The 27,719-nt window shown below is 45.4% G+C and overlaps 1 protein-coding gene across 7 annotated transcripts in view; it reads right to left on the reverse strand.

Annotated features, from left to right (window-relative positions):
• The window catches only part of SPIN1 (spindlin 1), a 77,816-nt gene that overhangs the window by 8,804 nt on the left and 41,293 nt on the right, over positions 1-27,719 (reverse strand). For all 7 annotated transcript variants that reach the window (XM_055311006.1, XM_055311004.1, XM_055311005.1 and 4 more), the window contains 2 exons: positions 13,403-13,451; positions 2,323-2,576 (listed from right to left, as the gene is read on the reverse strand). In XM_055311006.1, coding sequence (XP_055166981.1) covers positions 2,323-2,576; positions 13,403-13,451 — 303 coding nt within the window. The remainder of the gene's footprint in view (positions 1-2,322; positions 2,577-13,402; positions 13,452-27,719) is intronic.

Here is a 27,719-nt window from a genome sequence, read left to right on the forward strand (position 1 = left end):
GATCGAGTTTCGCACTGGGCTCCCAGCATGGAGCCTGCTTCTCCCTCTGCCTCTCTGTGTCTCATGAATAAATAAAATCTTAAAAAAACAAAACACAAATGAAAAAAAAAAAACACCCAACAGGGCAGGGCACGCCAAGGGCCGGGGAGGACAGGAGAGAAACCAGAGCCTGTGCCTGCAGCTGGGAACCCAAGATGCTATGAGTGTTGTGAAGAACAGCACAGGGACACCCCAGCAATTCCACCTGGGGCACTGTCCTCGAGGGACAGGAAAGCAGGGGCCCACCACCTCCACAGCAGCATCACCCCCCGCAGCCCCACAGAGGGCGGGAGGCACAGAAGGGGTGCACGTGAGCACGGAGGCATGGTGCAGCCCTAGAGAGAAGGGGGTGCTGCAACTGCAAGGGTGCAGTGAGGTCACAAGAACACAAATACTCTACAATCCCATTAGGAGGCGTTTCAGGTGATCAACACCACGGAGAAGGGTGGGGGGCGGTGGTAAAGAGGGACAGAGCTACAGGCCAACAGGATGAAGACTTTCTGGAGACCTGCTCCACGACTGTGCGGACACAACTAAACACTCGCTTAATTATGGACACTTAAGAATAATCAAGGTAGCGAACTGCAGGTCACATGTTTTCTCACCACAAAACTAACCTGTTGATCGTCCAATGGATCCTTTACCAGCACATGATCTGGTCCCATAGAGAAGATGCTGTGTTTGCTGAGTGATACAGACCATGAACACTGCCTCCTTCCCAGTGGAATGAGAGTGACCGCTACACAGCTTTCCAGACTGAGGTCCACAGGGAATACCGACATTAACTAGCAATTCAAGTCAGCACGCGATACCCTGGCTTGCATAGCAGCCTTTGTATTTCCTTGGTAAGACTCTAGAAAAGCAACCCTGCCTCCTGCTGGGAACTGCCAAGAAAATAGGAGGCACTCTGGGTCCATCACCATAAATACTTAGAGATTTGGGGCTATTTTGGTTTGTTCAAACCATGTTTTTACCAACATATAAGGACTTCCTCTGTCCTACAATGGCAGAAGAACTCGGGAGATCTGACACAGGCAATGCAGCAGAATGCAGGTAATCTCATGTGGGCTGGCAGCCTCGCCCCAGGAAGGAGGGAGACTAAACTTCTGGGTCACAAGAATATGTGATCACTACCCAGCACAGACAATGGATATAAAGGTTTGGACATTTTCAACACCTGAAGGTAAGACTCTTTGATGTTTGTGTCCTACATTGGAAATGGGCGCACATGGGGATCAAGAGGAAACCATGGCATCCTACGGGGGTGGGGGGTGGGGGGGGAGGCCTCAGGAACAGGTGAAGATATGACAGGTGCCAAAGATGCAACACCGCTCAGTGAGGTACCTTGAATAAATGGATAAGAAAGATGGAAAGCAAGATCTCTGTGAGAACTGAGCAGTCCTGACAAAGACAAATACACAGCACTGCTATCCTCAGGGAACACCAACAAGAAACCTGCTGACCTGGCAAAGAATTAACTTGGTGGGGGAAGTGTGTGTCCTAAGAACACAGGGGCAAGAACAAAGGGGACAGGGGACTGAGGAGCACCATCTCTTGACAACCTGGCCCCTCCAGGTCCACCTCTGCTGGGATGGGGTTTGTTAACACGGAAGCTTCTAAAGACCATTCCAAAAGCATAAACAGATAGATGCTCGTACACGAGCAGCATCACTGTAATAAGGAAACATTTCAAAGTGAACACTCTGAAGAAAGTAAGGTTAATGCAGATGATCTTAACAATAACATTTTACTTCATTCCTAAGGATAAAATCAGTCATTATTATTTAACGGACACCTTGTGTCTTGAGGAACACATCTGGGGGACATTTAAAGACTCCCTTCCACAGTCAATGCAAACAGGGGGTGGCTGCCTCAGGTGTGGCTGCAAATGCAATGCCACTGACATTACACGATGAAAGCTACACTTCACATAAGGCTTCTAATAAAGGCATAAGCTACCACAGTCTGATGAAACAAGTGCACAGCATAGTTGAGCTAATAAAATATTCTTACCCATCAGAGTCCACATGAACAGTGAGCAAAATGTAGGAAATAACCATGTTAGAAATTATCAGATTGTCAATTTCTTCACCAATAACCTGATACATCTTTACATCCCTAACAGTTCCCTGGACTGTGCTTTCAGTGACTTAACTGTGTACTGGGAGTGCCTGCACTCCAGTAAAAATAAAAACACCAATAATGCAAAAGAATCATCAAAAAGCATCCATTTCGATAATCATTTTTAAAGCATACAACGCACAAATAGTAAAGAGAACTTACCAACTCTATCAGGGAGGACTTCGAGCGCAGAAACTCTTTCATCTTTATTAAGTTCTAGTCCATAAACACAGTCAAATCCATCGTATTTTATAAGATACAAAGAAGGATTTACAGGCACCTGGTCCAGAACGGTTCCTTTCCACTGGGTGACAGGGCCATTCCCCTCCTTCCACCCATGCTGAATCCTGCAGCCTACGATGTTCCGCCGGGGCTGGGAAACAGGTTTGCTCGGCCCCACACTGCTCCGATGTTTTCTGCATTCACACATATACACACGTAAGGGATCATCTCAGAAGTATGCACCCCTCGATCCAACGCTACCACTAGCTAGCATGCTCTCCTCCAGGTAATCCCAGGCCTGCACTGGCTAACGGTGCCACGTTCCCGGTCCAGGTGTCTACAGGTGAGCTCCCCACCCCCATCACTGCATGTACACATGGCATGGCAGCCACAGGGCTCCCCGTGTACCCACTGTGGACAGGCAGCAGGGCACACTGCCCATCAGCCCTCGTACTGAGCATGAGCATCCTGTTGTCAGCATTCCGAGTTCCCTTTAATGCAATCAATTCACAACAATCCCAGTTAATCAGAGGAAGAGAAGGGCTGACCACGTGAAATATGTAAACATGCACATGGCTTTACAGAGCATGAACCTGTTCCTCATCACATGAAATGTGCAAACGTTCAGTGTCACCCACTGTGGTGGCCACATCTTGAGCCTCCACCACCTGAAGCAGTGAAAAGACACTAGACATTGAGTTTGTCCCTTCTCCCTGGCCAGCAGTCCAGGCTGGCTGGCATCTCGCTCCGTCAGACCCCCACACGGTACCATCAGGACGTCTCCAGAAAACATGCGATCTTACACACTGAGACTTGGGACAAATACTTAATGTAACGTTAAAAAGTGTTACAGCAACATATTCTTCCCAGATTAAAACTGAAAACTCTCCGCATGGTGTTTATATGCAGTACATGTGGGTCCTGGGATCCTGGTTCCACCTAGCTCTCCACACATAACGGACGGCCCAGCCCTGCCCACGCTGCAACAAGAACCTTCAGTAAATAGAAAGCTCTTGCTGCGGCAGCACGAGCGCAAATGATGAACGACTGGCACACACACAAACGTTGAAAAGGAAAACCATTTATTGGAGGCTGTAACATTTAAAGCTACAGAGGTATGTATTTCCAGTAGAAGAGTCTGGCAAGCCCAGAGTTCTGTGAGACGGGAACAGGTGCCAGCAGAGCATGGCTGCCTGAGGAGGCCGGGTAAGCTGCTGCAGGCTTCACCTCAACCAGAGGCGCCGGCCCAGGAGTAAACCGTCTCACGCTGGGCTGGAGAAGGGGTCCTGAGGTTCTGAGGTTCCGTGCAGGGCTGTGAGGACAGCAGCAATCATAGGTCTGCCCCCCACCCCAAGAAGGCTCGGCAAGCACACAGCAAACCTGCCTCCCAGGAAGGTGGGGCTCGCCGTCTTCTCCGGCAGAACAGCACCATGAGAGACAAAGAGACAATGGGGACACGTCACAGAGACCTCACAGAGACACAGGGGCTCTGAACTCGGCAGCAAGGACAGCCATCGGGGAGTAGGACCCCAAGGGAAGCATACCCCCAAAGGTATCTGCAACCATCAGACATACAACCCAGAAAGGAGGACTGAAGTGTCCAACAGACACTGGGGGGCACGCCTGGGAGAGAGGACAGAGGACAGAGGACAGTAACAGAGAGACAGTGACAGACACCAGTTCCAGCTTCCAAACAACAGGACGACACCATATAACTCTAGAGAAATGCCCCAAATCTGTGAAGGCCACCCTGGGAAAGTGGGCCCAAACCACAGACACTGACATTCTAATAAGACAAATGGACCTCAGGGAACAGAACATCTTGTGGGCATCTGGGCAAAGGGACCACAGCATGTATAAGCAAACAAACTGGGAACGTTGACAGTGACACTGGGGCCACCAGACAACAGAGTGACAGGGGTCAGATTCCCAGGACAGAAACATGAGCCGAAGGCTCTCCACTGACCACTGAGGCCCAGGAAGACTGTCCTCACCAGCACCTCCTGAGAAGTCACAGGAGTACCACAGAGGCCAACCCCAGGCAGAGGTCAACCCCCAAAACTGTCAACTTCAGGCCTCTTTACAACCCCTGGGAGCATGCCGCTGTACCTGATGGGCCCCATGTGGGGTGGACGGGGAGCAATCCTGCTAGCATGGCATTTCTTCTCCATCAGCCCATCACCTACTTCTTGTGACATTTAGGCAGAGATGCCAGTGATGCACTGTATACAGGGTCAGGCTTTCTGCACACAAAGGCAGAGGCTCGCTCCCAAACCCCAGTGAGGAAGGAATGCAGTCCCACGCAGCATTTCAGTGATCCACATCAACACTCTGCAGTCGCTATCAAAATGAGGGCAATACAGCATCTGCACCAATGTCATGGTTTAGCCAACTCTGTCAAGGTGGCTGGGCCACAGTACTTGGGTATGTGCTCAACCATTACTGTAAGTTTTTCTGTGAAGGCACTCTTCTAGAAGGACATGTACATCAGCAATGCCCTGCTCAACAATGTAGGTGGGCCTCATCTAGTCAGTTGAAGGTCATAAGAAAATGTGGTCTCACAGGGAGACGCAATTTCCCCCCAGACTGGAGCGGCAACACCAGGTCTTCCCTGGGCAATAACCTCTGTCCTTGTGTGCATGTGTACCTGTATACACACACACACACACCACACACACACACACACACCCACAATCTCCACTAGTTCTGTCGGCTTACAAAAAGAAACTACAGCCAGCAGATTTCTATTCTAGATTCAGAGGCACGTAAGGGATCATCCTCTGTTCCTGTGACTCTCAACAAAACCAACCTAAACATGGCCAAACAAAGGGCAGCTGGAGACTCAGAGCAGCACGTACCAGCTTGGCCACGCGTCCCCCACGTCCCCCATATGTTCACGAGTGGTGCTGTGCTGTGGCTTGCAGCCATTCCTGAGGGAGCATGCCACGGTGCATCATTGCAATTCCAAGCAGAAGACCCTTATCCTGCTGTGTCCAGCAGCAGCGCAGGCCCTCTCCCTCATGGGGAGCTGCTGGGTAGTCCTCTCCAAAGGGGCTCCTGCACCCGTCACCCCAGAACACGGCAGTCCTTTCCTCCGCCTTCATTATGGGAACTGGAAGCACCAAGTCCTGCTGCCGTACACAGGAAGCCTGGGCGGGTCCCACATCTAGTTGTGTCTGTGCGACACGGTGCCTTCACTTCCTCCCGTGGTATCTCCTTTTGTCCGTGTGGCTGATGACGGAGGCTTCTGAGCCCCGTGTGCAGCTCTCGCTGGAAGCCACAGAGCTTAGCTCTGGTCTTACAGAAGCTACCTCTAACCTCTGAAGTGCTGCATTTAGATTTAACGTTTTCCTACTAAAACCTATAATTAATCAAAATCTATGCTTTCTTTCTTTCCTAGCTCTACCAAGAACAGAAACAAGCAAAAAATTCTTAGTAAAAGAATGAAAATTACTGAAAAACACCTCGGCACATAGTAACCCCACCTGACATGCTCAAACCTGGGCTGCTATTCTAAATCGTTATTTTTCATTTCATTCTTTTTTTTTTACTTTTTTTTTTTAAATTTATTTATGATAGTCACAGAGAGAGAGGCAGAGACACAGGCAGAGGGAGAAGCAGGCTCCATGCACCGGGAGCCCGACATGGGATTCGATCCCGGGTCTCCAGGATCACGCCCTGGGCCAAAGGAAGGCACCAAACCACTGCGCCACCCAGGGGTCCCTTTCATTTCATTCTTATCTGAATAACTTTTTAAATACATTACCTTACTTAGAAACAAACAAGGAAGGATTTTTGTTGCTTCTTGTAACATTCCCATCTCATAGACGTTTTATCTTTCTAGAAACATCCTCTGGTGAAGACGGGTTCCCAGAGGCAAGTACACGTTCCCGCAGCCTCCCAACGCTGTCCTTGCACCCGTGTCTACACGTCCGGCTCAAGGCCCTCCTCCCTCAGGACCTGTGTCAGCAAACACTATGTTCACTGTCTCCCATCTTCCAAGTTACAGAGAGCAGGCCAATCGGTCCTTCATTTTAACCAGATTTTCTGAGTTGCTTTTAGAATTTTCTCTGTTCCTGCAATCAGAAATGTCAGAACTTGTGACTTGTGTTTTTAATCACCCCTCAACTAGCACTTGGTCCATGTAAGATGTGCAGAATTATCTACCCTATTTATTCTTGATCCTTCCCCCTCCATCCCTTCCTCAGGAGAGGTATACAGTGCTTCCAGGTCCATCCACCATCCACCTTCCTGGGGTTGCTCACCTTCCTGAAAGCCTCAGAACCAAGTTTTCCTGAATCAGGTAAAATAGGCTTGAAATTCAGCCTATCCGTTGAATACCTTACATAGTATCTTTAATTTCTAGAAACTGATTGCTTGATCTCCTCTTGAACAGTGACTTTAAAGTTAACAAGCCTTCTGACATCAAGGGTAAGGTTCACGTCCTTCCTGATACCCTATGAACTCTGCAGGCGGGCCCTGTTCATGCAGGTGGGTGCCGTGTGACTCTCCTCCATCAGTGCTCCTCAGGTGCCTGACGGTCCCTGGTGCTTCTGTGTTACATGCAGGCTGAGACCAGAGCATCTGTAGTGGGAGCACTTCCCTCAGGCCCGGGGGAGCCCTGAGATCTGGGCAGGGTCTGATAAGCAGCTGTGGTGCAGGGGGCTGCAGAGTGGTGGGGAGGCAAGGGAGCCGAGACCTTGGGGAGGGTGGCCAGGGACATCCTGGGCATCTAAGCAAGCTGGATCCCCTTTCCGGCAACCTCGGCTGCAGCCAGCCCTGGTGGTCTCTGACCTACACAGATTCCAGGGCCTACTCTGGTCGTCACTCTTTGGAGTCCTCCTTTTCACCTCAAAGTGGCAGAGTATTCCTCAGCTCACATTTTATATAAATCTGCTCCAACATGCTTTAGGTCTCCCAGAAATTTCTAGTGTTCTGGCCTCCCAGAATAATGTAGGATGAACTTTCTAGTTCATTAGCAACAAAAATTCAAAGTTTGAGGAGTTATTTTAATGTGAATTATGGCGAGGCAGGCCCTCTATCTGCTTATGGTACAGATACAGTTCTCCTAGTGATTCCACGTGCAGGAATTTATCTGCAGAAGGTAGTGGGCAGACACCAGGTCATGACGGCAGAGCAAAGAGTGTGCACATTCAACAACAGGCCCCCTGATATAGCAGCTTGCAGCATGTGTAAGAGCACTCTACAGAGAAATGTAGGATATGGGACAGAGAAGCCTTGGATACATAATTACATAATTATCCATACAAATATGGAGAAATAAAGACTTCTAAAACAGTCACTAAAGTACTAAGAGCTGTCAGTAATCCCTGGATGGCATTAGAAATACTTGTCTTCCTCTGTGTCTACCTGTGCTTTTAAATTTTCCTACAATGACTTAAAATCAGTTCATTTTTACAGGCAAATGAACCGCAATTTTTAATTTAATTACTGCCAAATTAATGCAATGAATATCTTAATTCTGCAGGAAACTACATATAAAAACAGATTTATGCATGTTACCATTACCAATTCCGAATCTCGCTCCTAGTGCCTGCATCTAGTCACAGATAACTCTACCTAGAGAGCATCACTTCAATGGCTCTGAATTAATAAGTAAAGAAGAATCAACAGCGTGACTGAAGAAGTGACAGAGATGGCTCTCCCTGAGGGAGCCCCAAAGACAAAGATGAGTAATTAGAACAACACGCTTGTGTTTCAAGCCAGAAGTCAAGCTCCCCACCTACCGGGACATGACTCTGCAAGCCACCTGACTGCCCCTGCAGCCAGTTTACAGAACAGTATTCTAAAATATTTTTATACATGTTAAAATATCAAATATAATTTAAGAGTGCACAAATATACATTGTTTATAAACTGATTTAAGTTCTTCCAACCAGCATCGATCTGACGACAAGTTTGGGAACTTCCCTGGGTAACAAGCAACATGCTCACGTATCACATTAGTCTATTAGTCTATTATGGGGCAAAATGCCAATAGTTGCTGACGCTGGCTGACAGGGTGCAGTACACATTACTCATTCTTGTGTATGTTTTAAATTGTGCATTTAACTAGAAAGGTTAAAAATTGTATCCTAACCAAGTTGTTAACTCTTATTTTAATTGCTAATCGCTAATTTAGATAAAAATCAAGAATTGTAATAAAAATTAAAGCTTATTTTCACGAGCTGAGTACCTATAAAAGCAGACTCAGAGGAACGTGGCTGATTCCTGGAGAAGGTCCAGACGCAGACACACCCTTGGGTCATCTCTGGGTAGTTCAAAGAGCAGCACACAGGTGGGATATTATCAACGGAAACAACTTTAATTTAAAATGAGAGCTCCCCTGGACACACGTTTTTAACCGCCCTTAACCTGCTGTATGTTCTTGGGAACGAGCCAGCCACTGCCAACCGGTGCCTAGATGTTTCACTCTGGGCAGAAAGCTGGGACTACGGCTGAGCACAAGGGAAAGGCCACCCCAAGTCGGGATCCAAGGAGTGGAGGATAAAGTGGAGAGAGCAGAGGTAAGCACGGATGACTACTTTGCTCACTCCTGATCTCCAGAAGCCATCTCTGAAACAATTGGTTTCAGGCTCTGGTGTCTGGCCTTGGGAGGGACGAGCCGCCATGTAGTCCCCACAGCGAGGACTGTCAGGGAGAGTGGATGGGGCCAGCCCCTTGGCAGACAGCCACTCTCACTGCACCAGCAACACCTATTCCATGCTCTGATGGGCGTCCGAGGAGCCACAGCCAGGAACAAGGGCACCAGAGCGCATGTGGTAGGCCCATGCTGGCCCTGAGTCCATGATCCCACAACCTTCTAACCTAACAGGCTCTGCAACCTGGGGGAGCACAACTCGGAACCAACACAAATTTCTATGCACTCGTGTTCAGAAAAAGTACACCGAGACCATAGGGGGCACTTCTGTACCTTGCTCAACACTTCAGGTAAGTTCTGAATCAACCACTCCACTTGTTCTGTCATCCAGAGAAGAAATTCTGTGTTGGGAGACCTTCCACTTGTTTACCTAGGCTCCCTCCATGCCTGAGACCCACCCTGAACTGCCCTGAACTACCCTCCAGGACTGGAAGGTCTTATTTCAGTAGCCAGTAGTAAAGGGCTCACACGTCCTAAATCCAAATTCAACTACCACAGCACTGAACCAGTAAATGCCTGTCCCACAGTATGAACTTTGTACTTTGACATATAAATTCATGACTCTCTCTCTTTATTCTACTTAGTACTGTCCTAGAAAAGCAGCTCCCTTGCTCTGTATTCTAGCAGACTTCAGAAGAAAATACTGATTAAATCAACACGGCTGTCTTTTGACAAGATGCACAGCAGCACAGAGAAAGAAGACTGCTTTCCTGTAGCCATTGCTTTAATAAAAGTTCCACAGCTGCTATGCCACTGCCGGCATCACAGGACAGTATCAAAACAGGAAAGGGCAAGTGCATCTTCCACCCAAATTGCTATGAGTTCTGAGGCTGTTTACATGCTATGCTATGGCTCTAGGAACTAGCCCTCCCACCACTGAGGGCCTTCCAGCACACTCTCCACCTCACTGGTTGAAGAGTGGTGACTCACAAGCAGATTCAAGTCTTGTAGGTTTTGATCAGTTCAAGGCCCTCAGCACCATGTGGGCTCCACCTAGATGGCTGCTCCACTGCCCCTGTAGTCCCCGCGTTTATGATGGACACCCCCACTCTTCAACAGGAGGCAGGAACACGCTCCCCATGGAAACACGGTGTGCTCGCTGGGTACTCCATGCGGGAGCCCGGACTGGCCACTCAGCCTCTGTGCAGGAAAGGACTCAGGGTTCCCCTCGATGGAAATGCCATGAACAGTGCCCAAGGCCACCCAGGGACTCGAGGAAGAGGAGGGGGAGTTTCTGTCGTTGTCACTGTCAGTGACCTAAATCTTAACAAATGGAACAGCACTCCCTGGAAATACCTCTACTTAGTATGTGACAGCTCTGGTCCATTCTCTAAAGTCCATTAGCGGAAAATATACCAAAACCCTGGAAGTGGAAATGCATCCACTCTTCAAATTAGGGAAGAACCAGATGTCCATTTAAAAACAAACAGGGACGCCTCAGTGGCTTAGCAATTTAGCGCCTGCCTTTGGCTCAGGGCATGATCCCAGAGTCCTGGGATCGAGTCCTGCATTGGGTTCCCCGCAGGGAGCCTGCTTCTCCCTCTGCCTGTGTCTCTGCCTCTCTCTGTGTCTCTCATGAATAAATAAATAAAATCTTTAAAAAAAAATAAAAAAGAAGAACTGAAACAAAGAACAATTATAGCTAAACTCACCTTAGACGCGCCCCAACTGTACCTTCCCTTCAAAAAGCACTCCTGGGGCCTTGAACAAAAAGGGATTGGGGCACTGACCCCCACATGGTCAACAATCTGGGTAAAACTCCTGACCTACTCAAAATGGAACAGCTTGACCAGAATCCTTACTGGTAACAGAACTGTCAATTAACACCTATTTTTTATGTTAGCTGTATTATATGCCGCGTTTTTACAATCACGTAAGCTGGGGAAAAAGAGATGGTTGAGAAGACAACCATAAGGAAGAGAAGATAATTTTCAGCGCCGTCCTGTGTTTATGGAAAGCAGCCCAGTCCACGTAGACCCATGCAGCTCTAGCCCAGGCTGTCCTAGGGCCACCCACACTTTTACCGTGGGTGGGGCCGGGAGAGGCCTGTCACCAATGTGCTCCCAGAACACCATGAGAGGACTGGCCAGCAGGAGGCACGCACATTTGTTCCATAGCTCCACGAACTTCTGGGGGCAGCAGTGCTCCAGCATAGACCTGAACCCTTGAATCCTGCTGGTACCCACAGGGACGGGGGCCCCACCGTACTCGTCTGTTGGGTGTCTCTGTGCCTCTGTCCAGCAGTGGGGTGTCTGCTCAATCTCCCCAAACCACACAGGGTGCGGCGTGGCCACAGGTCAGTGGGTTGCATGCTGGAGGGCAGCGGTGCAGGAAGCACAGGGCAGAGTGAGGCTCCAGGTCTGCTTCTCTGTACGTGGCTTCCACACACATTTTCCTTGTGGAGAGGGACCATCCTAGTCCGCAGGAGGATTTTTAGGTATAGAAAGTGGTACGAGGCAGGTGGAACAAAGTGCCAAGGCGTCCAGCAGAGCCATCCAGCATCCCGCTTCGAACCAGCTCCTGGCCCGGGGCTACTCCACCAGCGTTCTGGCCCCTCCAGAGGCCACTTGTTGTGAAATGTGTACACTCGTGCATCGTCCCTCTTTTCTCCATCTTCAGATGTACGCGGCAATTAGAAGACACAGGCAAATGGGACCTCCGGGCTTTCCTTTCTTCCTGGCTTCCTCTGGCTACAAAGTACCTTGGTCATAGCCCTCCACTCTTTCAACTGAAACAAGCACTAGTCCAAGCTAGTGCACCAAAGAGCACAGGGACCAGGGCTTTCAGCTGGCACATATATAGACTGCAAAGCTTTAATAGGTAGGTGTTTATTCCTCGTGCTCCAGGGCAAGAAATAATCAGCACCTCAGAGCCAGGAGTTAACAAACAACAGTGCTTCCGACGGGGCTCATGAAATCCTTGCACAAACCCAACAGGACCCAAAATCCTGAGTAAAGGATCTTCTAGTCACAGACACCCAGGAATGTGTAAAACAGGATAAAACTGAACGCACATTACATTCTTATAGCCCAGTATTAACTGACTGGCAAAATCTGTTTTGTGGGAACTGTTCTGGCCTCACAGAGTTAACATTGTGCTCTGCTTCTCTCCCCTGCTGTATTTATGTTTCTATAGTTACCTAATACTTAAGGCTTCTGTTTGTTTTGTTACCTTCTACTTGGGTCAAGGGATGGTTTACCATTTCCAGTGATGCTATGGTTTGATCACGAAGAGCAATCTATTAGATGAAGTAGATCACTGGACCTGACAGAACCATGAAGGTAATGGGCAAATCCACGAAATCTGGGAGGTGCTTTATCAAATTTCCAGGACACACGTACTCACCTCAACATCACACTTTATATTCCAAGTCATCTGCTGACCCTCGCACTACAGATATTTACATTACATGTCCACGAAGAAGCACGTGTGCTCTGACCACCGAGTGCCAGAGAAAAGCACGCTTACGCATCCAGAGCCTCTGCAACAGCCACAGTGTCTCGTGTTCTTCGCCCACAAAGGGTGGTGACTGAGGTGCTTCACAAGCCTTTCAGTATGAATAATTTGGAAAGAACTGCTGTAGGGAGAGGCTCCGGAGGTGGTAGCTAGGGCCCGAGGGTTTCTTCCAGGGTTAAGAGTCTACAATTAAGACTCAAACAATCAGAACTGGATCGTTAGAGTGGTTTCCGTGGGGCAGTAGCAACGACCAGAACCTGGTGGGTTCTGTGAAACTCATTAAATGTAATTCAGTACAAGCACGGTATTTTCATTTAAGAGAGGGTCTCAATGTTCTTTTTAAATTTAACTATGTTGTATGCAAAGACTTGAGGGAGAAAAGTGGCTTTTTACTCTAGTACCTATAGAATTTAGGATTTATGACATACCAGTCACTTAAAATACACAATTTTTTCATTGTCTTTCAACATGCATATGCCTTTTCTAAATTACAAGCTTTTCATTTATTTGGAGACATTATAAAGCAGTGAGCAAGTGCCCGTCAGCATGCTAGGCAGGCCCTTAAGCATGAGCTCAGGCCTCTGTCCTCAGGGAGCTTCTTGTCCAGCAGCAGATCTGAGAAGAGACCCCACATGCCAAGAACGTGCAGCCCTTCCGAGGACAAAAGCAGAAGAGGTTCACAACACACCTGCCACCCGCACCACAACAGTCTAGCCCCATGGAGCTGGAGGGGAAATCATGGGCCAGAGGCTTTAAGACAGGGAAGGCCAGGCCAAGGCCAAGGGGCATGACTGCATGCCTGTCCCCAACATGCAGCGGGAGATGGCATCACACTGGCGTCTCAAACCCTATGCCACCTAAAGCCACACCTGCTAGCTAAAAGCAAGTTTCAGAGTTGCTTACTTGTGGGATGTCCTTTTCTTCATCATGCTTGCAGACACACCAGCATGGCCTAAAAGAGAAGTGAACATAAGTCAATAAAAACTGGACAGAAAAGACTTCAGAACTTGGGAAAAAATAAATTCTGAAAAGCTGCTATATAAAGCATGAAATGAAAATAAACCATAAACAGCCAACATGTAGAAAGCCATTTATGTATCTAACTTTTAAAAAGGAGATAAGAGGAGTTCTGGGAAGATAAAATGACAAGAACAACAGCTTACCTCCCTAAATCAGCCACGAAAAACCACCCAAAATCACATGGACAGATATTACAAAAGTGAATAAGGATCCTGCGTGAAGTTAGCAGGTAGAGAAACTGTGTTCTTGCTACCAGCCACTATGGGTGCAGCAGGCAGACCTGGGTGTCGGCCATTGGGACGATGGGTGGGACAAGACCCCGGGATGAGAAGGCCATACGGGGCCCCATGCTGACCCAGACCATGTTCCCGGGGCAACATGCGGATGACAGGAAGAGAAGGAAACCAGAAGCAGTTGGTACGCCAAGCTGAGAGCCAGAGCTGGGAGGACAGGGGGCCAGGGGGTCTCAGAGGGTCTCCAAACACCTGGAGGTGGGGGGAGCAGGAAGTTGTTCCAAGTCCAGCCAGCCACCTATTTGAACCTGTGGGCCATCAGTAAAAGCCACGAAGAGATGGCCCCTCAGCAGGAAGGCTGAAGGAGCCCTACGAATAAAAATTGCTACTGCCCATCCTGGCATCTGCTGACCCAACAAACTCAAGAGGCCAAGGGGATCCCGATGTGCCACAACACATTACCAATGGGGAGCGGCACCATGCACCACACCCAGTCAGTTTAAGTAACTAGCAGAGGTGCTAAAAGTGCTGTAATAAATACTCTCAAATACATAAAGGAAGATACAACTTAAAAAAAATATGAGAAAAGAAAGGACGGGAATGACCGGGTGGAAAACAGATGCTCTGAAATGAAGATGAGCAGACGTGGTGAGCCACAGGCCAGGCCCGACAGACACAAAGACCAGTGCCGCTGTCCAGCAGCGGGGAATGGCCCTGGTGGCCTGTGGGCCAGTGTCGCCTGGCCCCACGTACAGCAAACTGCACCAATGACACAGGGGGCTGCATGGCAAAGAAACACAACTCTGGAAGAAGGGAGCCCTCTCGATGCAGTAAGTGCACAACCACATGGCCAGCAAGCTCAATGACGCCAACGATGACCAGACGAGGGCACATCCTAAATCACGTTTCTAAAAACCAGCAACCAATAAAATACTTTTAAGACAGCCAGCCAATGAAAGAAGCATTAAATGTACGGACACAAAGAGAATCCTAGCTCCAGATTCACTGTCAGAAAGAGCGGAGCCAGGACAGAAGAGAGAGTGTGGGGCTAGCCTGAGGAAGCCCTGTGCATGGACTTAGCAGCCTCCAGCCCCAATGGAGCATGCGGTTACAGCACACATACACACACCAAGAAGCCACATTTAACAACAGGCTGCGTGTGAACCTTGTCCCAGGACATTGAGGTACATGCAGCAAGACCTGACAACCCCGGCAGGAAAAATCCCCCCTGTTCCCTGTACACACTTGAATTCCTCTCTCGGTAACGGACATAGCAAGCGGGTAGAAAATTGGTGGGTACACAGAAGACCCGAACTCCATAAACAGCCAACATGCATTTTTTCAAGACGTTCACCCCGACACACCACGTGCTCCTAAAACAAACCCTCCATACACTTAACCTGAAATCATAAGAAGTTCATGCTCTGACCACATCAGAATTAAACCAGAAATAGTATCCGCAAATACCTGGTTTTTTGAACATTAAACACCAAACTTCTAAAAGTCCATAGTTCAAAGACAAAAATCACAATGAAAGCAGACCTTGAAGAAAACTGGAAACACAATCCATGGGATGCAGCTATCACAGCAGGTACTAAGGTCATCAAAATTCATGCTGAGCAGCAAAACTATACAGAGAACAAAGAGCCTCAAGACCACAAGCTCAGGATGGTGGTTCCCTGGCTGAAGGAGGAAGGCTTGTGGGTTATCCCCAAAGCATTCTCTCCTTGGCCTCATATTGAAGAGTGTGTTTTAACACACATTTCCTAATACTACATTTATAATTTTAATGTTAAGTAAACAGGGAGACAGACGGCCAACCAGTCTGTGCAGGACTCTCTGTTACTGTTCATAGGTGACGCCAGAGGGACATCCTCCCGACCTCGACCCAGTCCAGCCATCCGGGAAGACACAGCCCGGAAGGAGAGCAGATCTCCCTGAAGCATCCCTGGAACATCTCAAGGCCTGGGGTGGATGGGCTGAGGAAAGCAGGTAATCAAGCAGACATGAAGGATCGCCCAAGGTCTGTTGGACCTGCCACAGGCATCTGCACCCTCCACTCCCACGTGGAGCACTGCAGGACAGGGCAGCTTAGCATCTGGGCTGTGCCGTCTGCATGCCTGGCAAAGCTCCTGCCCACAAGTCACCACACACCCCAGCCAGAGGAGGACCACAGTGGACAGAGTCTTCTCTTTATCACTCAAGAATCCCCCACCGAGGGATCCCTGGGTGGCACAGCGGTTTGGCGCCTGCCTTTGGCCCAGGGCGCGATCCTGGAGACCCGGGATTGAATCCCACGTCGGGCTCTCGGTGCATGGAGCCTGCTTCTCCCTCTGCCTGTGTCTCTGCGCCTCTCTTTCTCTCTCTGTGACTATCATAAATAAAAAAAAAAAAAAAAAAAAAAGAATCTCCCACCGGTATGCATGCTCTAAGACGAGCAGCTCGCTGTTCATGGAATGATCTCAGAGCTATACAGATGAAGTGAAAGAACTGGTATCCTCAAGAACCCTGAGGCCATCACAGTCACCACATGGGAACAAGAGGGAAAGCAAGAGCTCCTGAAAACCGACCGTGGTGGGCAGAAAGGACGGTTCTGAGGTGGCACCTGAGGAGCTGAAGTTTCCCTGCCCCCTAACCGGCAGAAAGCTGAACAAGATGAAGAATCAACAACTCTTCTTCGACTGGCCAGAGAAGCAAAGTCACAGGGTGAACCACTGCTCCCCAAAGCGGAGACAGACCTGGGGATATGGACAAGGAGACAGAACTAAGAGGCAGAAGCTTCTGTGGGGTGGGAACCAGGGCAGGGATGCCCGAGCAACAGGCAGCTGGAGCCTCTGTGTGGACAAGTATGGAACAAACCCTCCAGCCACCAGTCTTGCTGAGGGAACGCAGGGCTCCACGCTTCTGCAGGTTTTACCCTGGGAGCTCCACCAAGTTCTCAGGAAAGATCAGAGAAAAATCTCCTCCTGCTTCCAGCAGAGGGAGGGGAAAGTACACATGTAGAACTCAATGAAGCATTCAAGTCTTCACAAAGCCCCCTCAAGAGCCTAACCTCTGGGGTTCATACCCAAGCCCAGCTGGCCTGAGGGAAGGGACATGCAAAGTCCAGCTGCCTGCTGTCCTACCCCACAGGAGGAGGTGGTCACCCAGTGGCACAACTCACAAAAGGAGACAGGATCACAGCACCACAAACTATGTGCCACCCACATGGCCCGTCGTCACATCACTGCAGATTGATGGGCTTCCTTCGTCCGTACATTGTGTCTTAGTCAAAAAATTATAATGCACATTAAAAAGCAAACAACGTGGTTTGAGGAGAAAGCAAGCATTCGAACTAGACCCAGGTATGGTGGAATTATCAGACCAAGAATTATAAGTAACTATCAATAATAAGCCAGGGGCTCTAATGAAAAAAATGTAGACAACACGTTAGAAAAGATGAGTAATGTAAACAGAGAGAAGCTATCAGAAAAAATTAAAAAGATATGGCAGAGATCACACCATAATGGGAATGAAGATGTGTCTGGGGGACTCACCATGGAGAAAGTGGCATCATGGAAAGTGCTTGATTAAAACCATACAAGGCAGGGGAGAGTGGAAGGGAGAAAAGGAAGAAAGCCCGAGGGCAAGGACCAGGAACAGTGAGAAACGCAGCCAATATGAACCCAGCAATCACTGATCGGGGGTGAGGAAGAATCCTGGAGCTTCTGGACATGCCAACAGAAACCCCCCAAACCTGAAAAGCTAAGAGAAAAAGACCAAGACAGGAAAAAATAAATCAGAATATCCAAGCACCTTGGGACAACTGCAAAGAAGTAACACAATACAAGGGGAATACGAGAAGTAAATGAAGTGACTATTTCCCCAAACTGATGTCAAACACTAACCCAGAAGGCCAGGCAGGATAAGTGCCCCCAAACCACAGAGAAGTGCGTCATATTCACACCACCGCAAATCAAGGACACAGAAAAACTCCTGATAAAGCCAGAGAAAAAACATCTTACACGTGGAGGAAAGGAGCAAAAATCACATCCAATGACTCCTCAGAAAGCCCACATAGAGCAGATTGAGAGACCTCAAGTGCTGGGATAAAATTAAAAACCTGCAATTTTATATTCTGCTACCCTTCAAGAGTGGAGCTGATGATGACCTGCTCAAACAAGCAAAAGTTAAGAGAATCTGTTGCCAAGACACCTGAGCTACAAGAAATGTTAACAGAAATTATTTAGAGAGAAGAAAAAATGATACAACTGAGAAACTCAAATGTGTAGAAAGATCATTAGAGATGGAATCAGTGAAAGTAAAACAAAACCTTTTGTTTTTATTCTTCTTACTAGAACTGGTAACATTTTTTTCAGAATACTAACAAGTACTTTATTATCATAGCTTACCTGTAAGTGAACTGGATTAATTATAAATGTATCCTGCAAACTATAAGACAGTCTCTTAAAAAATAAAAGAACAAAACAAATATAGCATACATTAATCCAATAATCACCTTAAGTATGTCTAAGTACACCAATTAAAAGACCAAGACTGTCAATGTGGAACAAAAAACAAGACCATACTATATACTCTCCACAATAAATCCACTTTAAATATAAAGATATATTTAGATTAAAAGTAGAGAAAAGGAAAAAGATATACCATGCTAACACTGATCGGAGAAGCGAGAGTAGCTATATTAATTTCAGAGAGATTCCAGAGCAAGAAAAGTCATCAAGGAAAAAGAGAGAGATTATGATAAAGCAATCAATCCTCTAGGAAGATAGGACAATCCCTAACGTGTGCACCTAACAACAGCACATCAAACCACATGAGGCAAACTGTCAGAACTATGAAGAGAAAGAAACTGAGGAAACCACTATCATACTTGATGCTTCAATACCCCTCTATCAAAAATGGGCAGATCCAGCAGGCAGAAAATCAGTGAGGACAGTCAAACCCAACACTACCACAAATCAAATGGATGCGATGGACATCAACAGACCAACAACAGCAGAATACACATTCTTTGCAAGCTCCCATGAAGCATTCATTCCGGATAAAACAAATCTTAACACATTTAAAAGAACAGAAATCCTACAACTGCTCAAAAACAATAAAATCAAAATAAATACAATAAGAGAAAAGTAGCTGGAAAATCCCCAAATCCTCAAAGATTAAACACACTTATAAATACAAAGTTCAAAGAAGAAATCACAAGACAAACTTAAAAATGTTTTGAACTAAATGAAAATGAAAATACAATTTACAAAATTTGTGGGATGCAGGGAAAACAGTGCACAGAAAGAAATGTATAGCACTGAATACACATATTAGAAAAAAAGGAAAGATCTAAAAAAATCTAAGCTTCCATCTTAAAAAACTAAAAGAGGAAACCATATTAAATACAAAGTAAGCAAAAGATATTATAAAAATTATAACAGAAACCAATAATATTTTAAACAAGAAATCAATAAAATCAAAAGTTCATTCTTTGAAAAGATCAAAACTGATAAATCTCTAAACAGGGTAACAAGAAGAGAGAACAAATTACTAACATGAGAAATCAAAGAGGAGACGTTAACTACAGACCCTATATACAAGGTAGATATGAGGAAAACTATGAAAGTGGTGAAAAAAATCAAAGAACTATCTAAATGGAAAGATACTCAAAAAAAAAAAAAAGGAAAGATAATCCATATTCACCAACAGAAAGACTCAATATTGTCAAGATGTCAGTTCTTCCCAACTTGATCTATAGATTCAAGGCAATCCCAACACAAATCCTAGCGAGTTATTTTGTGGCTATCAATAAACTAGTTCTAAAGCTTATAGGGAGAAGAAGATCCAAACAGCATACACAATACTGAAGGAGGAGAACAAAGTTAGAGGACTGACAGTACTTGACTTTAAGATATATTATAAAAACTACACTAATCAAAACAGCATGGTACCTGCTAAAGAATAGACAAATAGATCAAACAGAAAACCCTGAAAAAGACCCACATATGGTCAACTGATCTTTGACAAGAAGCAAAGGCAATACAACAGTACGATACAGAAAAGACAGTCTTTTTTTAAAAAAAAAGACTTCATTTATTCATGAAAGACATAGAAAGAGAGAGGCAGAGGGAGAAGCAGGCTCCCTGCACGGGAGCCCGACACAGGACTCAATCCCAGGACCCCGGGATCATGCCCTGAGCCAAAGGCAGATGCTCAACCACTGAGCCACCCAGGTGTCCCAAAAAGACAGTCTTTTTAATAAATGATGCTGGAACGACTTAGACATCCGTGTGCAAAAAAATGAATTTAGACACAGATCGTATATGCTTCACAAAAATTAACGCAAAATGGATCACAGACCTAAATGCAGAGTGCAAAACTGTAAAACTCCTAAAAGTTAACATAGGAAAAAATCCAAATGACCTTGCTTATGTTGATGACTTTTTAGATAATACACCAATGGCCTAATTTATGAAAGAAATTAATAAGATTATGAATTATAACGAAATTGGATTTCATTAATATTAAAAAACTGCTGCTCTGTGAAAGACACTATCAAGAAAATGACAAGACAATGAGAAGAAAACTGATGTAGGACTATTATCCAAAATATACAAAGAATTCTTAAAATTCAACAATAAGAAAGCCACCTGATTAAACATGGCCCAAAGAGCTTAACACCAAAAAACAGAGATGGCAAAAAACTTGTATGAAAAGATGCTCTATACATCATATGTCATCAGGGAAATGCAAACTAAAAACAATGTGATACCACTACACATCTAATAGAATGGCCAAAATCCAAAACACCAACAACATCAATCACTGGAGAGGATGTACAGCAACAGGAACTCGCATTCATGGAGGAGAGAAGGCAGACTGGTGCAGCCGCACTGGAAGACAGTTTGGTGGTTTCTTACAAACCATACTCTTACCATGTGATCTAGCAATTATAGTCCTTGATATTTACCCAAAGAAGCTGGAAACGTGTCCACACAAAAACCTGCCGATGGATGTGTACAGCAGATTTAGAATTCCCTAAACTTGGAAGCATCCAAGACATCCTTTAGTGGGTGACTGGATAAATACACCATGGTACGTCCACAAACGGAGTATTACTCACTACTGAAAAAGACAAGCTATCAAGTCATAGAAAGACATGGAAAACCCTAAGTGCATACTGCTAAGTGAAAAGAAGCCAATCTGAAAAGGCTACACAGAATTCCAACTCTATGACATCCTGGGAAAGGCACATCTATGGATACAGTAAAAGGTCAGTGGCGGCTAGGGCTTAGGGGGAGAGAGAAATGAATAGCTGTAAAATAGGAGGATTTTTTAGGGAGTAAAACTACTCTGAATGATACCAGAAAGGTGGATGTGAGTGATTATACATTTGTCAAAACCCCACAGAATATACAGCACCAAAAGTGAACCTTAAGGTAACAATGGACTCTGGGTGATCATGACATATCACTGTAGCTGCATCAGCTGTAACCAATGTACTATCAGCTGGGGGATACTGCTAGTAGGTGAGGCCGAGGGAGAGGGCACCAGGAGTATATGAAAAACATATATTCTGCTCAATTTTGCTGGGCAGTTAAAACTGCTTTAAGAAAAATAAAGTCCTTTTTAAAAAGTCTTTTTTAAAAAAATAAAGAGGTACCAGACATACTCTTTCATCATCAACCAGAAAGCAATACCCACAAAACGGAGGCAAAAGGACTTTGAACCCAGACTTCCATACCCAGTGAAATTCCCAATTGAGGGTACAGACATTTATATTCACATATGGCCTCAAAAGTTACATCTCCCACAAATCTCTGGAAGTCACTGGAGGATATTCTTCAGAAAACAGGAAAGAAAAGATTCACAAAGTAACCACAGACATAAGCTAGGAGTGCAGAAGTCCAGCATGGCTTCTGTGACGGAGGCTGAGACCCACGTAGATGGGAACAAGAGGCCAGGGACTTAAGCAAAGTCCTCTCCAAGGAGCCAGCGCCACACAGCGGCAAGGGTTAAGAAATAACTCCTATCACAAAGGTTAGTAACTGACTTTAAAAGAGCTTCTAAAAGTAGAAGAAAACCAGGGGAGATAAGAACAGAAAAGGGAAGGGAGGGAGGTGGGGGATGGGGTAACTGGGTGCCGGGCACTGAGGAGGGCACTTGATGTTATACTACGTGTTGGCAAATTGAATTTAAAGAAAAAAGAAAAAACAAAACAGAAAAGGGAAGGCCCTACAGGATGTGATATTCACCTCATACATGGAAGTAGAGATTCCTTCCTCACCTTTCTGACAACACACTACAGCACCAAGTCTGGGGGAGAGACTTGCTTCAACTGCCTGCTGGTAAGAGGGCAAAATGGCACAAAGTCCACAAATACCTTACAGAATTGCATATGCATTTAAGATCTGAGTCCTTCTCTCTCTGGAAAGCTATCCCAATGACAACACACTGGCAGAACAAACGGACAAGCCTATTTATTGTAGTCATCACGTCTAATAAGGAAGAGCAGAAAGAACCTGAATGTCCAACTAAGTGGCCTCCGAACAAATGAGTGGGAATGCCCGAGCTGTGAAGAGCGGTAAGGAGGCACTCTCATACTGCTGAGGAGTGTCATCAGCACACACCATGCAGGGGACAAGTAACAGAGGCGCCCTGGTGTCAGGGTGGCATCAGTCACTTGATCACAGATTGTCCAAGAGAAAACAGAACAAGATCCTTTACTAGGTACTACATCTATTTGTTGATTGAAATGTGAAAACAAACAGAGGCATAATTTACAAAATAAACTGTTCTAGTAGACTCAGAAAAGTTATTGAAACTGTACTAAACTGTGATACCTAAGAAAAACTACATTCACTCAAACTGCTTTAACAGAAGCTCATTCAGGGATGGATGTTCCAAAAACACTCACGCCTCTTATTGAGCCTCACTTTACTGTGCTTTGCAGATACTGTGCTTTTTACAAACCGAAGGTTTGTGGCAACCCTGCATGGAGCAAGTCAGCGTCATTTTTCCAACAGCATTTGCTCCCTTCATGTCTCTGTGTCACATTTTGGTAATTCTCAGAATATTCCAAATCTTTTCATTATTACAATATTTATTACAGTGTTCTGTGATCAGTGCTTAAGCCTTGCTGAAAGTTCATATGGTTAGCATTTTTTAGGAATAGACTTTTTAAAATTAAGGTATGTACACTGTTTTGTAGACATAATGCTATCAGGGCAGCTGGCTGGCTCAGTCTGTATAGCATGTTAAGTCAATCTCTGGGCTGTGAGTTCAAGTCTCACACTGGGCATGGTTTACTTAAAAAGGGTGGGGGGGGGGTGGCTAGGTGGCTCAGTGGAGCATCTGACTCAGTTTCAGCTCAGGTCAGGATCCCAGGGTGGTGGGATCAGCCCTGCATCAGGCTTCATAGTCAGTGGGGAGTCTGTGTGAGATTCTCCTCCTCTCTCTGCCTGTCCTTTCCCCCTCCTCATGCACTCTCTCTAAAATGGATAAATAAATCTTTTAAGAAAAATAAACATAACACTACTACACACAATAGACTGCAGTAGAGCATATACATAACTCATATATACACTGAGAAACCAAGAAATTCATCTGACACATAGTACTGCGATATCTGCGTTATCATGGTGGTCTGGAGCTGAAGCTGCAACAGCTACCAGACAGGCCTTTTACTAGCTGTAAATTTCAAGTGGACTCAGATTTCCCAAAGATAAAAACCCATTCTGTTCCAGCACCTTGTTTAAATTAGGAATCCTCACCAATCTCATCCACATCACATTCAGTGTCTCCAACCCTACCAACTCACACAGTCCTCCCTGGGAACAGCTCTGCGTCTTGTGAAATCTCCCTGGGAGGCTGTCAAGGGCACTCTCCCTGCTGCTGAATAAATCTAGTAAGCCCAGTTTCATGTGACAAGAAGTGGTCTCTGGTGGCAAGGCTTCAACAGATGTAAAGGTACAGGACTACAGAGGAGAAATCGGGGTATCTGAGGGTTGATCAATATTCTCTCCTTATACTGCCAGGAAATCTAAAAACCTATCTATAGAGAAAACACCCCCAAATACTGACACTGGGAGGCCCCAATAATGTAACTGAAGGCCACCAAGCACCACTTATACACACAGCTTCCAACTAACTTTTTTGTGTCTTGCTAAAGGATCCACCTTGGAGCTCAGGAAATTTGAGGAAAACCTCCAAACAAAACAGACTAAAAAGCAAATAGACACAAAGACACTCCTAACAGGCCAGGCTAATTCAAAAAAGTCTTTTTAAAATTACAATTTATAGCCACAGAATACTTGCATCAATGAAATTATAGGAGAACAAAAAGGAGCTCATAGAAACTTAAAATACTCACTGAAATCATTTTTAAAGGTTGGAAAATAAAGTCAGTAAACTTCCTAAGAATGAGAAAATGGAAATGAATAATTGGAGAAGTTTAGGGAAAAAAATAGAAAGCCCAGCCTCAGAAGCAGAGGTCCCAGCATCATGCATTCCAGAGAAGAGGAAATGAGCACATAAAAGAACACAGAACTCCCCCCACAAGAGGAGAGACGTGAAACGGAAAGCCCAAGCACCAAGTCAGAAAGGCCCACAGAGACTCATTCTCAAGCAAAGGAAAAATCCAGCCCAGAGGTTTTCAGAGGAGAGGGAGAAACCCCTGGACACACACACACAGGTTCAGAAACAGCATCCAATTCCCCCAACAGCAATGGTGGGGTCTCAGAGACAAGGAGGGCAACAATGCCCGGAGATTCTGAAGCAACAGTGATTTTCGACCTAGACCTTTGGCTGACCAAAGACCGGGCAGGAGAGAAAGAAGACAATGCTGATGTGAGGTCTCAGAAAGAACCTCACCTAGGTGCACTTTCAGAAAAGTCTATTAGAGACCACATTTTACATAGGCAGAAAAGTAGAGAATATGACCAACTACACATTCCACTTGTCATTTTAAAGGTTTCTTAAAAATGTATTTGAAAGACAGAGCCAGAGAGAGAGCATGAGCGAGGGAAGGGCAGAGGGAGAGGCAGAAGCAGACTCTTAGCTGAGCAGGGAACCCGATGTGGGACTTGATCCCAGGACCGAGCCGAAGGGCAGATGCTCAACCACTGACAGGTACCCCTCCACTTGTCACTTTAACCATGAATTCACTCACTGTCTGCTCTGGAAGCTTCTTGACTCTGTACCTAGGCAAGCATACACACCAAAAACAGGAAGGGCACAGCAACCAGAAATGAGGAGAACCCAGCTACAGACAGGAAACAGACGTTCCAAGAATGACAGCACAGCCGTGGGGCTAGAGGACGCAGCTCACATGACAGGCCGGAAAACGGGAGAAGAGTTCCCAAGGAAGCACGGACAAATGGGCTGTCTATGGCGTCGGCCACGTTGCATATTACACTGACAGTTCTATAAAGCTGTTGGGAGTGTTTAAGAGACTTCAAGTTGCAAAGAAATTTAAGCAAATAGGAAAAAAAAAAAACAAGAAATTGCTAAAACTCCAAAAAAAAAATGTACCAAAAAAAGAAAAAAAGAAAGTCATCTCATTGCCTTACTTGGTTCAGCACTGTCATATTCAAGAGAAATTTACCTACTCCTATTATTTACAAATGGCAAAGGTAAACATCAGAAGGGACAGAGTGCCTGCTTTTAGTTGTAAGTCTTTTGACACTACTTAACTTTTTCAACAATGAATTTTTATTAATTTGATGAGAATAAAACCAAAGTTTTAAAAATATTTGAACTAAACACAGCAAAATTAGTTGCTAAATCTCAGTATTAGACACATGGGTATGTATTACTGTTCATTGTACCTATCTGTATGATTCAAGTATATCCTAAAAAGGGAAAAACTGCAACCCTGGTTAAAGTAGTAAAAATGGAGACTAACTCTAAAAAAAACACATGAAAAACATTGTACCATATAATAGGATTTGGTGCCTGTCTTTAAGTGTATATAAATTACTATCTTAGTAACCAATTTAATTCCAACATAATTATATAGATAAACATAAGTTATTTTAAAATAGAAATTCCTGGGGCGCCTGGGTGGCTCAGTTGGTTGAGCGCCTGCCTTCGGCTCAGGTCATGATGCTGGGATCTGGGATCAAGCACTATCAAGCACTTGCTGAGCAGGGAGCCTGCCTCTTCTATTCCCTCTGCTGTTCCCCCCACAACTTGTGCTCTCTGGTTCTCTCTCTGTCAAATAAATAAATAAAATCTTTCAAAAAATTAAAATAGAAATTTAAAAAAATTCCTAATATGTTGAACTAAATATATAAAGAGCATGCAAACATTTGTTTTTCAAGTTTTTATTGATCACCCATGCTCCACGTCAACCATAAAACCCAGTACTAGGGACTGCCTACTGATCTACTTACCACAGTGGCACATTTAAGGCATGGCCTCAAATTCCTCACCCTTCTCCCATCAAGTATGGTACACGCTCCCTCCCTAGTGCCTGGCTTGGCTATGCAGCAAGTCGGCCAGTCAGTATGAGTCCCAGGGCCCCAGGCTCCACGAGGAGAGCCTCACATCTGTGACTTTCTGGGGGGGGGGGGGGGGGGGTGCGGGCTTTGTGTTAGTCCAACCCCAAGAGGCCCAGAGAGGAAAAGAAAGATCCCTCCACTGTAAGCTGAGATGGGATCCACCTACAGGCATAGCTGAGCCACTCTACCAATCCTGGAATGCCTACCCAGGCTTCTTGCTCCATGAAAAAAAGACACCTCCCTTTTGGGTGAATTTTTTTATTTGTAAATGGGCACATTCAGAACTGACATTGGGATTTAAAAGCAACAAAACCCTGATCTATGTAAATTGGAAGAATGATTTAAGACAATTTTATAAACAATACTGATCAAGGGGTCAGCAATCTTTCCAAAGTACGATCTGTCACACAACAGTAGGAAACAAGGGACTCCATGATCTCACACTGAAGTATCAAACAACGGGCCAACGAAAACTTACAAGAGTACCTGCTTTGTCTTTAGCCGTATGCCAGGTGCTCTTAGAAACGTCCAGGAAAAAGAAAATCTAAGATCAAAGTACTGGCTGTATGAACAATCTCTCCCTTAAGAGCAACAGACAGCATCACTTGGTTTAGATCCTTCAGGCATTTATACCATGGGACATAATCAGTGTAATCTGCTCGCTCTCCTGACCAAAAGGACTTAAAATCAATGAAGAAAATGGGACTAAAAAAAAAAAAGAAAACGGGACTGCTGAATTTGAAATGGTGTGCATAAAAAGAACCCTGGAAAATTAATCACTATTTCAAATGACAAACGTGGGAGGTTTCACTAATAAAAAAAAACTTGACAGCTTTTTGCAATCAACAAGATAAAATTAAAAATATTTTATTGTAAATAGTATGATCATAAATAACAATGCTTTCTGTAGGACAGCTATTAACGCACCAGGCACCCAACTGAGCCCCACCCCGCTTCTCCCAATAACCTCAGCAGGTCCATACCACAGCACACCCCTACTTAAGTGACAAAAACCAAGGCTTGAGAAGACGTGCAGCGTGCCCATGTCTATGTGGCTGAGAGGGCCAGGATAAGATAACGTAGTCACAGATGGCTTACACTTCAGTCTGTCATCTCTGGCCCAACATAATCTTACTGACAAATCATGAACACTGAAATCAATATTATCTTCACAAAAGAAGAGCTAAAATAAATAAAGAAGAGACAAGGGGAACTTAAAAATCTTAATCCTTGTGGATCTTCTAAAAAGGAGTTCCAAATACCATGGTATGGTAATAAATGTAAGAAAGAGTTCTAAATCAAACAGCAACCATTTCTGGAGTATTATTATTTTACCAGCAGAATTCTCTCATTTATCATAGAATCTTAAAATGTTATGACAGACTTTTTTCAACATTCAAATGTATTACTGAAGAAGAACTTACGGCCTAAAGAAAATATCACTTACCTATTCCAGAATGTAAGCCTGTAAGATTT

This window comes from Nyctereutes procyonoides, unplaced genomic scaffold (genome assembly GCF_905146905.1).
Source record: "Nyctereutes procyonoides isolate TBG_1078 unplaced genomic scaffold, NYPRO_anot_genome, whole genome shotgun sequence".
NCBI classification, from domain to species: Eukaryota; Metazoa; Chordata; class Mammalia; order Carnivora; family Canidae; genus Nyctereutes; species Nyctereutes procyonoides.